We start from the raw sequence: 14090 nt of genomic DNA, 5'->3' as shown, positions 1-14090 counted from the left end.
GTTACAAAAATTGTATTCAAAATATTATTAGAACATTCAATCCAGTCATTTTTACAAAAAAAAAAAAAAAAAAAAAAACACATTCATTCGCTATTGACATTATTCTGCAATGTGGAGGTGTGTTAGTTTTTTTCAAAAAGATTCCAATGGTTGCACCCGTTCGTATGTGAAGAATAAGGTTCATAGGACCCCTTTATTCACCTCATGGAGCTGTGTGAGAGTTTTTATTATAGATGGAGGCTCTTTATTGTACTTGTTTTGGACTGTTGAAGGGGAACCACCCATTGCATTGTAGAGCTGGAAAAGATCATTTTTAAAAGATGTATGAAACTGAAAAAAAAAAAACATAAAAACAAGTCATATACACATACTGTATGATGCCCTGAGGCTGAGTAAATCATGGACAAATTTTAATTTTGGGTGAACTAATCCTTTAACAGCACAATGACATATGTATATGTATATAGGCCCCAGTATATACTTCAAACAAATTAGACAAGAAACCGAAATGATGTAAATCTGGACAAGACAAAATTCCTTTTCAGTTCATTTCCACAGTTTGACTGTGACGATTATGCAATCAGTGGGTATGTTCTAGAATTCTGACTTTCATGTGTGATTAAATCTCATATCTAGTATACATGGATGTAGATATCCAACACAACAACACCAACTTAACAACACTGGAGGCATGAGAAGCAGATCTGGTACAGATGTATCCGCACCTGTACGATCAAGTCACATACACTGTCACACACTGAATGAGAAAAACCGAGCCACCGCGTTGCACCATGTCTTTTAAAGTTCTAAACAGGAATTCCCAGATAGTTGCAATAAACGATCTTGGCTAGAATTATGCATTATAGACTTAACTTATAGAGAGAAATAACAGATGAACCAGTGTTGTGCCAAGAAATGCACCCCTGCCATAAATTGCACCCCTCTGTAATGTGCATATTAAATTAAATAAATTTTTTTAAGTTAATAACAGCGTTAAGAAAACTAATGACAGTGACTGAGGTGAGTTCCATGAATAGAACTCTTACCTTACAGAAGATATATATTTAAATAAATAGATTTAATTTAAATACAATACTGATCATTTTTTGCCTAAGCTTGACATCAGAACAGAAAACTTAAAAAGAACAGAAAATTTAAGTAGGTGGGCAATGATTCGAGTATAGATGGAAATTATGCCTAAAGAAAATAATAGACAAATGGTGAGGGTATATTCAGGAGCAAGTCAACAACTATTGAAAATAGCTGAGCAATGCTAAGACCATAAATATATAATTGCTGTAGTGTACAATTCAGCATATTTGCTTAATAAATGAGATGGATTAAAATATCATTCCTTAAGAACAGGATGTGGAGCTTCAAAATATCATTAATCTCAGTCTGCTGCAGGCGGAAATGCAGGGGAACTTTAGAAATATAAAACACCTAACGATTGTGTGTTTTAAGAGGGTAAACTGAGATTCTTCCAAAGAAGAACTGAAAAGATCTTGGGAGAATGAGTATACTGTACAAATAATGGATGGATTACTGATGTAGATGGCATGAAAATAAGACAAACATTAAAATAAGTCCTATACTGATGATACCTACAATACTTAATTGGTTTCAAATGCCAGTAGCTGGTCTGAAGGTGCACTGTATAGTTAATGAAGATGATAGATGTCTGCCAAAAGATGTCAAAATGTCACAATATATGAAACACAAACATTTAATAAAACTCCAGTCTATACAGACAGGTCAAAAACAAAAACAGATATTTTTAGATATCATATTTTTATGTCGTGAAGTTTTTAAGTTTTCAGAAATCATGTTTTTACATCGAGTGTAGAAGAGTTTAATTGCAAATTCCGTTAACAAAAATTAAAATGAACTCCTGTCACGCCTTTAAATATAAGATTGTTAATAGGTTGAATAGTCATTGAAGAGAGATGGGTGGAGACATAATCAACATTTACTATGTTCTGACTCATTATCTGCATCAATTGATTTACGGGAATTTCTATATGAAATTTGAGCAAAATTTATACTAAACTCAAAGAGAAACACAAGCAACCTTTGGGTTACAAGTTCAACTCATTAACCATTTGGCCACAACTTTTCCTTCAGGTGAACGAAGTGGCAGAAAAAATTTGTTGTTATCAAACACTGTTTACATCACTAAGTCAGTTTAATGGTGAAAGGATTGATTCAACAGGCCCATTGATGGAAGGTTTGCGAAGACATTTCATGCTCCCTTTAAAAGTATTTTAAAATACAAAAATACAGGATTTTGTTTTGATACATTTGTTGCTGCCAGATTTGTGAGCTCATCATTTGATTCATTTATTTCACGAAAGTGTGTAATATTTATTCAGTTTTTAATTCATTTAAATATTATTACTGATTAATATGCAAATGTAAAGTATATTTTCTTATAGTATATTGTCTTTTAGTGAATGTATTATATGACCTGCTGTATAGTGTTGTTTACCATATTGCCATATTATTTTCTAGTGTGCAAGATATATATTCACATATAATTTCCTTCATATATTGACTTTACTTTCTTTTGCTTGCAGGGTCACAATCATTTTACTATTAGTTTGTTTTCAATTAATTCGCATAGATTTGAAGTTTACACTATTGAACTGTGGCTAAACCTTTGCCTCCATTGATTAAAATGATAATTGTACTAAATCAATTCATTAGTAAAAATTATAAATAGATGTATTATTGAATAATAATTATTATAGTAATATTCTAATAATTATTATTTTTATTGTATACATTTCTCCTGATGTCAAATTGAAACCAACTTGTTTTGCTGCTATACTGCCATCTACAAATAAATAAATAACTATAATGGCCATAGGTGCCTCAACTACTGAGGGTCTACTAAATACTTGACATTTCTTTTTATATATGTACAAGATGTTCTACATCTTGTTTTGACACAACTGTATAAAATAATTTTTTTTTTGTAAAGTTTATTGACATTTTAATCCAGACACAAGCACAGACATAACATGCCTTTCAGTATTTATTTAAATATTAAGTCACATTCAGCCGCATTTAGACAGTAATTGTTTCTAGAGGGGAAAATAGTGCAAATGCAGCTTTACAGGTGACTTTATTGCAATTCTGCATTTTAAATGTCAATTTTAAATGCAGTTCTGCATTTAGAGTTGAACTGCATTTTAACAAGACATTTTTTTAAGTTTGTGTACAAAAGGCAATATCTGAGTTTGCAAGAAATTGCCAATTACTGTCTAGTGTTTATGTCATATACTCAATTATCATAATCTCAATATGATGAACTTAACAAAACTTTTTTAGAAAGTGCTTACAGTATAAACATTTACCAATGTGAGCAATACTAATGCCCGAGTAAATATTGCCAGTTCTTTTGATTGTTATTTTCATTCTTAAAGATCTTTATTCATTCAGTACAATTACCAGGTGTTGAATAAAATTACAGTGTAATTTTGAATACTCTAATGATGACAAATCTTTCTCTTCTCAGCTGCACAGAAGAATAAAAAAATGTAGCACCGTAGAGAGGGAATCAACTCAAAAAAAGAGAGCATGTGAACTCAAGTTTCTTAAAAAACAAACAAAAGACAAATAAATAACAGCAACAACAACACAAAGTCTGAAAGTCGAATGATGAGGTTTTTCTTGCATCACTCTAGTATTGGATTAACCTAACATGTGCTAAATGTTTCTAGAGCACTATTCTGTACAGACTACTTGTACTAGCTTTTATACTCTAGTTTGGATTGTAAACACTGAAGCAGCATGAAAAAATTATAGTGCACACTGAAGTGTAACAAATATACCCCAAACAAAGCAACAAAGTCATTTTCTGTCCAAACTTAATCCAAAACTGCTGCATGTTGGGACAAAGTTACGCCTAAATTATGTGAATGAGTTTTTGGACTAATGAGATGTCAGAGCGACGTCACAAAAATATAAGCTAAACAATGTACCAAATGTTTTTCACAGTCTCAGTTGTTTTGGACAAAAACTAACATGTATGAGCTTTGATCACTTGTTGCTTTATCATGTTGCACTTGGCTAGAGTACAGTTTTATGCTGAAATCAAAACGTTCTTACGATTAATTAGGGATAAAAAGATCACACGCTTAAGATTTTTCATCTAGCATGTTAAACATATTAACATGACAAAAATATTATGACAATACTTTCATAAATACTGAGCAGATTAACCCACTGAAGATGTATATTAATGCATTTATATTGTTTATTTAAAGCACAGTGCTTTTCTAATACCTGTTCTCTGTGAATGAAAATCTGGGAGATAAAATATTGGTAAAAAACAATGCTGTGTATTTTGTCAGTCGAGTTGATTACCCATAACACTGAGGTGTCCTTGTACTTTGGTTCAAAGTTCTTTGAGGATGTAGGCATAGCTTTCTTTAATTAAACTACAAAAGGTGGTGAACCTTAAGAACAGGCTTTGCTAGAAATTTATGTAACTAATATCTGTAGAAATTATAGTATATTTAATGTTTTTAGTTTTTTATTTTGACCATAGAGTTATGTATAAAGTTTTCTCAAAAAATAATGGCTACCTGTATTTAAAAAAAACTTTTTTTTTTACAGGTTTCATTCTACTCGTCTTTCTCTACTATGATCTCTCCATGAAGTACTCTCCTCCTTTGACGTAGCATGTGGAAGTAGAGCTGAGGAAACACTGAAAGAGAAACAGACACATGTTAAAATGAAGCAAAATTACCGAAAATGAAGATACAAGGGGGAATAAATGTAAATAAACAATGTAATCAGAGACAGCTTCATCTGCCTCATCTTCCGAAGTATTAAGAATATCAAGCAAGTTTTTCTACACTAAAATCTATTATTGTAAAAAAAAAACAGTGCATTTACACAGTACAGTGCATTTACACATTTTTATTAAAAAAATCTTAAATAAATTGTAAAAAATTATTATTATTTTTTTAAATTCGTAAAATGTATGAAAACCCCCCTAAAGAACTGTGGTTGTTGAGATTTTACTGTAAAAATACAGTAGGAACATAAAATATATATTTTAATTAAATAGTAAATTACTGCATTTCATTAATTTATAGTCATAAAGCAATGTTGTGAATGTTTTTGTGCATGTTTCACAAACTACTATTCTCACAAGCAGAGAACTAATATATACTGATATAAAGTAATACAATGAACATTATATGTAACATAAAATTCCAATCTACATAACATTAAACATAAAAAACATAAAACATAAAAAAAAATAAATAAAAAACAGTAGTGTCATTCAGGGAAATCTGGGAAAGCGAATTTAAGTAATTCACCATATATTTTAAAGGAACTTACTGTTAACCATTTACAGAATTTTACTGTAGGATTTTTAGTTTTTTACCATTGATATCACAAACTATTTTTACAGTGTACCCAGTAGAAGTACTCATCAAATTTTATGTTCAACTGGAACATATGGTTAGCATCTAAGATTTATTAATTCCAGTATTATTAAAAAATAATGCCTCTGTATACATGAGCTATTAGCAGAAAGTGTCAAATAATAGCAGGATTTCCCAGATAAAGACAGTAGAATTTAGATGTCTTACACGGGATGTAGGACAGCATGACAATGATCAAGAAGTAGTAATAGTCAAAGGACACGTTGTATTTGTTGGGGAGCCTAAGGGAGTACATTCCCGATCTTCGAACATATGGTAAGGCAGCATGTATGGTCAGCAGTTCACCAACTACTCCCAATGGGTACATGACAATAAACATGTTATACCTGAGAAAAGTGGGAGAAAAGAGATAGACAAATAAAATAATTGACTCAATGGGAAATTTAAAAATAGATTTAAACATAATATTAACTTCACTTCCTAACACGTTCATACAAAAGTTCACATACAAACTTCAAAATAATCTGTCAATATGGTGGAATAAGGCCTTCTAAATACAGGAGCAAACTCTTTTGGAATTTTTAATACTTCAGAAATCACTCCACAACTCATTGAACTCAATCTATTTTCCTGATTGGTAGAAAGGTGCCAGAGCATTAGTAATGCCTGGTAAAGTTACAATTCCTGTAAAGCAGTGGCAAGGGGTCAGGGAGAAGAGGGCTTTCAAAAATGATTTTGGACTAAAGGGGGCCACAGATAGTTTTGTCACAATATCAATTTTTGTTGTACCATACAGTATATTATATAACCAAAAAAAAATAAATAAATAAATAAATAAAAAAAATAAATAAATATATATATATATATATATAAATATATATATATATATATATATATATATATATATATATATATATATATATATATATATATATATATATATATATATATATATTAGGTTAACTAGGCAGGTTAGGGTAATTAGGCAAGTTATTGTATAACGATGATTTATTCTGTAGACTATCGAAAAAAATGAGTATAAAGGGGCTAATAATTTTGACATTTAAATGGCTTTTAAAAAATAAAACAACTAAGACTTTCTCCAGAAGAAAAAATATTATCAGACATACTGTGAAAATGTACTTGCTCTGTCAAACATCATTTGGGAAATATTAAAATAAATAAATAAATAAATAAAGGAGGGCTAATAATTCTGAATTCAACTGTATATATATATATATACACACACACACACACACACACACACACACACGCACACACACACACACACACACACACATACATACATATATTATTGTCATTTTAAGACCATTTTATGCCACTCATTATATAATGCCAAAATGACAGTATAATATCATCACAATGCAAGTGCACTCTTCCAAAGAACACATCATATTTTTTTCTTAAGACTATTTGATTTAATTATATCATTTTAACAATTTAATAATGAGGCAGTGGAATCAGAATGTGAAAACGCATATCCTTAGTGAATATTAATAAATGTTAACAAAAAAGTGCAAGGTAAAAAGTAACAGAGGCTGTGATATCTGCTACCAGATCTATTTTCAGTTGTCAGGCACCCACATGAAAATATACTATTGTAATTTATAGTAAATACTATAGTGTTTTTAACCACACTGACACCTTTAATAGAGATATAGATGTTGCTCAGTTAAAATGTTGCTAGAATTGGTTTTTTTATGTATAGATGATATATATTGCATCACCAAAAATGATTGAGGTCATGTCCATGTGTTGTGCGATAAGTCGATATATTGATTATTGTGACAGGCCTAGCCACAGACTCAAATAAGTTAAGAACCACTGCCAAAAAGGGCTATCGTGACAATGCTGAGCTGATGGCACTGCAAAAATGTCCACAGTTCTGTTGAATTCATCAATTTTGCAACCATTCATGAGCATATTCTTGTGAGTAACAGGCATGCTTAAGGAATCCACACCATGCAGAATCCACTAAGATATGAATTCTAGCTTCATGCCCCATTTGTACCTGGCCCACTTGATGAAGTATGGCAGATGGTTGAGCAGGTTGAACGTGTAAAAAGAGTAGCGAGTGATCTCTGTAACTGTCCATACCACTACAAACAAGATCACACTCTCCTCGTTCTGAATCTTAGCATGTGTTTCAAGTGAAAGGAAAAAAGTTCAAAGACACAGAGGTTGTAAACAGGTGAACAGTGAAAGTTTGACAGGTTTTATAGGTGAAGATTATTCTAGAAGGAATGTCCTAATCATGCAAACTGACCTGTCTGATGCTGTTTGTAATAAACCAAACCATGAATATCCGAGAACACACTTGGACCCCAGTCACAATTACAGATGTCCGCACAATTCCTACAACACAGCAGAAATATCACCTGAAAATCTCTTTATACTGTACACCTACTTGGATTACTATCATTTTAAAATCACTTTAAAGGAATAGTTCACCCAAAAATTATCATTCTCAAATCCTTATTTACTCACCCTTCACTTGTTCTTTTGTTAGACACAATAGAAGATGTTTTGAATAAAACTGGAAACCTGTAACCATTTATTTCCATAGGATTTGTTTTTCCTATTATGGAAGACTATGGTTACAGGTTTTTGTCTCTCTTCAAAATATATATGTGTTTTTTTTTTTTGTTTGTTTTTTGACTAATAAAGGTTTAACACCCACTTGAAGGTGAGTAAATAGTGACTACATTTTCATTTTGGGGTGAACTATCCCTTCAAGCTTTATATTACTTACCAATAGCACAGTGGCCGACCTGAAATAGAAACAGAAGTAATCAGCCAAGAACATTTTCAAAAAAAAAAAAAAAGAAGAAGAGTGCAAATAACACAACAAAGAACAACGACAACGAAAAAAGGAGAGATCAGAGCACAGGTATGGGCATTGAACACTGGGTCAGTTCAGCCTTACAATATTGCTGCTGGTAAAAGCTGCTCATAAAAAAAGGGTATAATCCTGGAAGTGAAAAAAATGCTAAATGCACAACATCACCAGTAGGTATATGTAATATTGTATTCCCTATTATGACACAATAATGTTTCAGAATTGACCTTATTCCATAGGCTCAGAACAGTACAACGGTACTAAACAAGAGTCAGTATCTATATCTACTTCTATATCTGCCTTGGCTGACTCAGAGGTAAGGTTACATGCTTGAATGACAAGTGCCATCTAATGGTCAACATAACATTTACACTACAGCGGCACTGCACAAACCAATGGATAGGCAATTTCTATACACAACCTTTTGCAGTGGGTTAATGTCTAAATACATTGCACCATTTAATTTCGGACTTCTCAAAGAATTTATAATAAAAGATAAGTTAAATTCAAACTTATGTATTACTGAATGGGCAGTGCCGTTTTCATACATTCAGATAATGTTTTAAAAAGGGTTCGTAACTGTTACAATGTTGCAATTTGTTCTCAATTCAGTTCATTTTCACAATGCACTATTCCTAAGAAGTTTAGAGAGTTCTCCTGTTTATGTTCAGTGATTCTGTTTATATCAGTTATTCATTTAAATATGCAAAACAGCAGCTCTACAAGCCTACTGTGACTTTCTTTGTAGCTGTATTTATTTGTTTTTGACAGTTGTTCTCAAATATATTCTTCTGACCAAATTTGAATAAGGTTGCGGGATTAATTTTCAGAGGCATCAGCAAAACAAACACTGTTTTTTCTCAAGAAATGTATGTAACCCATAATACATTAAGATACATCCTGCTTCAGTGGACTGCTGGGTCAAACTGCTTTCTCGAGTCAAACAAGTTAGCTTGTTTTACTGATCTCAGGCCAGTTGTTTTGGTGAAGATCTGAGAATTTGCTGTGTCTAAACATGTGTGCTGCTGTGTTTCTCTATACATTAATTTGAGGAAGAAATTCATTTATTACTTCTACCACAATATTTTCTCTTCTGGTTGAACCTTTTTGTGTGTTGTGTTTCTTCATAGATTAATTTGAGTTATATTACTGTAGCTCAGCACATTGTTAGCAAAGCCAAGACCATGGCTCTAAAGCTGTATATTTATGTGTATAACTTCTGTTCAAGTAATTTTGGATAAAAGTGTGTGCCAGAATAAGAAAGGGTTGATTACTTTGGCTGTCAAACACTTTGGACATAGTTGAGGCTGATGCTTTTACTTTAAAAAAAAGTGAGTAAACCCGTTGCCTTAAAAGCAACAAGTTGATTTTACTTAAAAAAATAAATCAGTAAACCCATTGACTTACCTTAACTTTTATAATTATGTACATAGATTGTTTATTTAATAATTATAAGGCAACTCTCTCTTTTTAAGTCAAGTCAACTAATCGCTTTTTACAGTGTTTGAAGACTGTTGTAACAAAGGCCGTAGTTTAGGTACCAATGTAGTTAATGTATTCAATTAATTAATGCTTCATAAAAATGTAAACTTATAAAAATGTATGTTTTTTTCAGAGTTGTGTAAAGGGCACCAGTCTTGAATCTAGCATGTTCATTTGTTAGTTGTGGAACTTTATTTTGCAATATTAGACCAAACATCTGAAACCCATACAAACACCAGCCCATAGACCCTACCCCTAAAGAAATCTGGAAAGTGGTTTAAAGTGTACTAATAAGGTGGTCTAGGAGCTTTGTGGGTCTCCCTTACCACCACCAGTAATGAAACAGTTTAAAGAGGAAGGTATGTTTTATTTGTGGTTCTAAAGTGTCTGGGGTTTGATTATGTGCAGTATTATAAGTATCAAGTCAAGTATCAGCAAGTTATATTTACCAAAAGTTGTGTATCCCTCTGATCTACAAGTTAAGTTAACATTATTTACCAAATGAACCAGATTTGCCATTGAACACCTTATATTTATTGACCACTTATCTAAATATTGGGCAGATCTTCCTATGGTGATTTCTCTTTATGCCTATCGTGGTTACAATTATATGAGGACATTCCATTTTTTTCAAATCATTTAAAGAGCCCATATTATGGGTTTTTGAAAATGCCCTTCCATGTAGTGTGTAATACAGCTCTAAGTGAAGTGAAATATCCAGCTAAGGCTCAAATCTGTAAGTGTACAGTGTTTAAAACTATTGATTCATCTATAAAAGAGTCGACTCATAGTGCTTCAAACGAGTCATCTTGATAACGAATCATTAGGTGTTTCGTGATGATGCGGCTATGAAACACAAGTAGTTGCGCGCGCAAACCCGGGAGATTTGAAACCTGCGGCCCCACCCACTAACAGAAAAAAAGTCACACTCACACACACAGACACCGGTCAAATGAAGTCACGCTGTGCAGATGGATATTATTGACAGTTCACCCAAAGATGAAACCTTAGCAATATAGCCTAGCCTTGAGCAGTTCGAGTGCTTCTGGAAACTCCATGCTGACAAAGAATACTTCATCGGTTTGTTAAAGGAAGGATCAATAAAGACTGTCAGAACAAGGATCAGTGGACCATGAATCCGTTTCTTCCTCCATTTCACAAGTGTAAGTACGTGCGATTAAAATTGTTGCCTCATTTACTCTAGCTTGCAAATTATGTATTTAGTTGTGTTTTGTTACTTGTAACCGCGTGTTACAGGAGATCTCCTCGCCAGTTCTTAGACTTTTTGCTCAATAAAATAGTTAGTCGTCAGTATTTTCTAGTCCATCGTCTGTATTTACATTCACCCACTGGCAGCCAAAATCCACTATGAAGGATGTATGCACTGTGACTACTTTTATTGTGTTGATTAGCAGCTGGGCATTTCACTCTGTCTCGCGCTGAAGCCTTGTCCGTGTCGACCAATCGCAGCAGGTTGTCATCGATCCAATCAGCGCAGATTAGCTTCGCACTGAGGAGGGGTTTGGGAACAAATGAATCGCTGAACGATTCATATGGGAGTCGCTGGGATAATTAGGTAAAACTAAATGCAGATTATAAGACCATGAAAGTGTTTTTTGACCTTGCATGCATATTAGACTGTTGTTGGAGACCCTTACAACCAAAATATGACCCTATTTCATGTATAATATGGGCTCTTTAACAAAACAGCACAATAAAATTGCACAATATCCTGTGTATAACCCATCCTAAAATTGTTAATACAAAGAGTAAAGCTATAAGCCACAGAAAACAGTTTTTAACTAACGGACCCTTTTCACAAGATATATATATACACAATTATAAAAATATACTTTGTATTATATCCTGTTTACACAATATAAGAAAAAAACACTTATGAAGTAACACTTTTTTTTTTTTAGAAGTTTTACGCGTATTTAAGGTGTTTTAAGTACCGCACCTATGGGTTGGGCAGCAAATTTGCCATTTTTCTGAAAGCCATGAAAAGACAATTGTGGGGTATTTCTTTTGTTATTTGAGCCAAAAATGAATGCATAAAATATTTTTCACTTTATAAAGTATATAAATAAATAAATATATATATATATATATATATATATATATATATATATATATATATATATACACACACACACACACACACACACACACATATATATATATATATATATATATATATATATATATATATATATATATATATATATACATATATATGTGAATGGGAGAGTAGGCTACCACAAAGTAGGCTACCACAAAGAATTTATATATATATATATATATATATATATATATATATATATATATATATATATATATATATATATATATATATATATATATGCTTTATTGTGGTAGACTACTCTCCCATTCACTACTTTCTAAGTTAACCCAACTATGACAATTTTCTGCTGATAAATCCAGAAATGTGGGTCAAAATACTTCAACAGTGGTGTAAAATAATGAGTAGATATATTACAATACTGTTACAATACAAAAAATAAATCTTATATAGTATATCTTACCTCCAGTAGTGCAAATGTCTGGAAAAATTTGAGTGTCCTTGCTATATTTCTGTATAAGCCTTTATGGGTGCCTTTCTGTAGGTAATACTTAACTATGGCAACAGTCAGTACAAGCCACCTGCAAAAAATAAAAAAAGATAAAATAAAAATCACACCCAAATATTATTTGTTCAACAAGTGAAGAGAAACCACCCAGTAGGTTGAATAACACACTACAACAAAACAAATATAATAATCAAGATATATAATATGTAAGAAATGTAATTTCAACATTTTTAAAAACACCACACACTGAAAAAAAAGATTTCTGCTAAATTGTTGCAAACTATTTATATGGGCTGAATTTAAACAAACTAATTAAATTTAGTAATGTTCAACTTAATCTGTTTGTTTAAATTCAGCCCAAATAAATTGTTTACAACCACTCAGATTAATAAGTAGTAAATCCATGGAATCATCTTTGAATAATTTTTTTTCAGTGCAGATCAAATATTTACATTTTACATTATTACAAAGTGTACCTTACTTAGACATGAAAGTTAGACTACAAACAAATGACCTCTCATTTTTGTAACTGTTATAATTTTAACTAAAGCATATCTCTCAAAAGTATCATTTTAATAGTTTAAAGTAGGCTACACCAAAAGTGCATATCTAAGCACTTCTTTTCACATTGTATTACCATGTAACTCCAACCCTAAATATACGATAACGGGCACATTGAATCTCGTTGTTACTAACATTATCGTGTCCCTGTCGTTGATCTAAGTTGAAAATTGTCTGTCGAGCGTTTCGCCTTGCCGGACCCAAGTTCCAGCGTCAGCGCTAAACATATCACTGCGACAGTTGGGGAGACGGAGATGACACGTGCACTACAGTCAACCGTATTAGGAAAGGCTGAGCATGCAGCGGTAACTGTGAGGAATATCCCAGTTACATTATGAAACACCTTATAAAATCAAATGTCAACATGTCTCCATGCGCTGTGAATTTTTAATGGCTTGTACTGAAGCTTTTAAATGAGTCCTATATTGATTGTAAAGCAACCTAACAACAAGTTGAGTGATTTACAATGGACAGAAACTATAAACGGACACACGGTTGTACTCAGCAAGTCAAATGAATAAAAGCAGTTCAAACTCAAATTTCACCAGCAAGTACCCGGCTGTCATGGCGATATTATAGAACGTGAGCCATGCCGTTACGATGGCGCCTTTCGTCCGCTTCTTGTTGTTGGTTTCTTTCTCCTCAACAGTTCCGTCCTCCTCGCCAGACGCCATGGTACCGGGTACAGACTGCAAAAGTCACAAAAACATTGCGCGAGCACAGCTGTCGTCAGGGGCTGGTCATCCACGGGATCCCTCTGGAGGGGCCATTTGCTACACATGTATCGCATGAGTGTCAGTGTAGAAAAACATTTTCCCCCCACATTAAGTTATGCTCATCTGTTGGCCAATATAGGCTACATAGATAAATATTATAGATGAAATGTGTCACATTTGACTAGCTACTAAACACAAGGTTATGCATTTCTAAATTCAGCAAGTCTAATTAATTAATTCAGTTGGTCACTTTCTGTTATGAATTCAAATTAATATAAGTTCATCAATGACATGTTGACAATAAGAAGGAGCTAAATTTGGCAGGATGTAAATAAAATTTGTACAATGAAATTTAACATCAGCATAATAATAATAATAATAATAATAATAATAATAATAATAATAATAATAATAATAATAATAACAACAATAATAATAATAATTTAATAATAAAATTAATACATTTTATTTATTG

General features: G+C 32.3%; 1 protein-coding gene across 2 annotated transcripts; it reads right to left on the bottom strand.

Annotated features, from left to right (window-relative positions):
* Positions 1-389: 389 nt before the first annotated feature.
* On the bottom strand, positions 390-13629 carry hacd1 (3-hydroxyacyl-CoA dehydratase 1). Of its 2 annotated transcripts, none has more exons than XM_056462214.1 (7): positions 13455-13629; positions 12294-12411; positions 8179-8197; positions 7693-7781; positions 7438-7559; positions 5613-5791; positions 390-4714 (listed from the first exon to the last, which is right to left on the bottom strand). In XM_056462214.1, the coding sequence occupies exons 1-7, from the start codon at positions 13571-13573 to the stop codon at positions 4632-4634; spliced, it is 729 nt and encodes a 242-aa protein (XP_056318189.1). In that variant the 5' UTR covers positions 13574-13629; the 3' UTR covers positions 390-4631. The 2 variants fall into 2 exon arrangements, with proteins under 2 accessions (XP_056318189.1, XP_056318190.1); XM_056462215.1 differs by lacking the exon at positions 13455-13629 and adding an exon at positions 13035-13112.
* Positions 13630-14090: the final 461 nt, after the last annotated feature.

The sequence above is a fragment of the Danio aesculapii genome, chromosome 7 (assembly GCF_903798145.1).
Source record: "Danio aesculapii chromosome 7, fDanAes4.1, whole genome shotgun sequence".
NCBI classification, from domain to species: Eukaryota; Metazoa; Chordata; class Actinopteri; order Cypriniformes; family Danionidae; genus Danio; species Danio aesculapii.
The sequence above is the reverse complement of the archived record's forward strand: the minus strand, read 5'-3'. Positions and strand labels throughout refer to the sequence as shown.

Bases quoted from the DNA above. Each gene is read 5' to 3' on its own strand.
- hacd1 (XM_056462214.1), bottom strand. From the start codon at position 13,573: ATGGCGTCTGGCGAGGAGGACGGAACTGTTGAGGAGAAAGAAACCAAC. The intron at 12,412-13,454 runs GTACTTGCTGGT...TATTTTTTGCAG, and splicing joins AATATCGCCATGACAGCCGG to GTGGCTTGTACTGACTGTTG. The intron at 7,560-7,692 runs GTCAGTTTGCAT...ACACATGCTAAG, and splicing joins TTACAAACAGCATCAGACAG to ATTCAGAACGAGGAGAGTGT.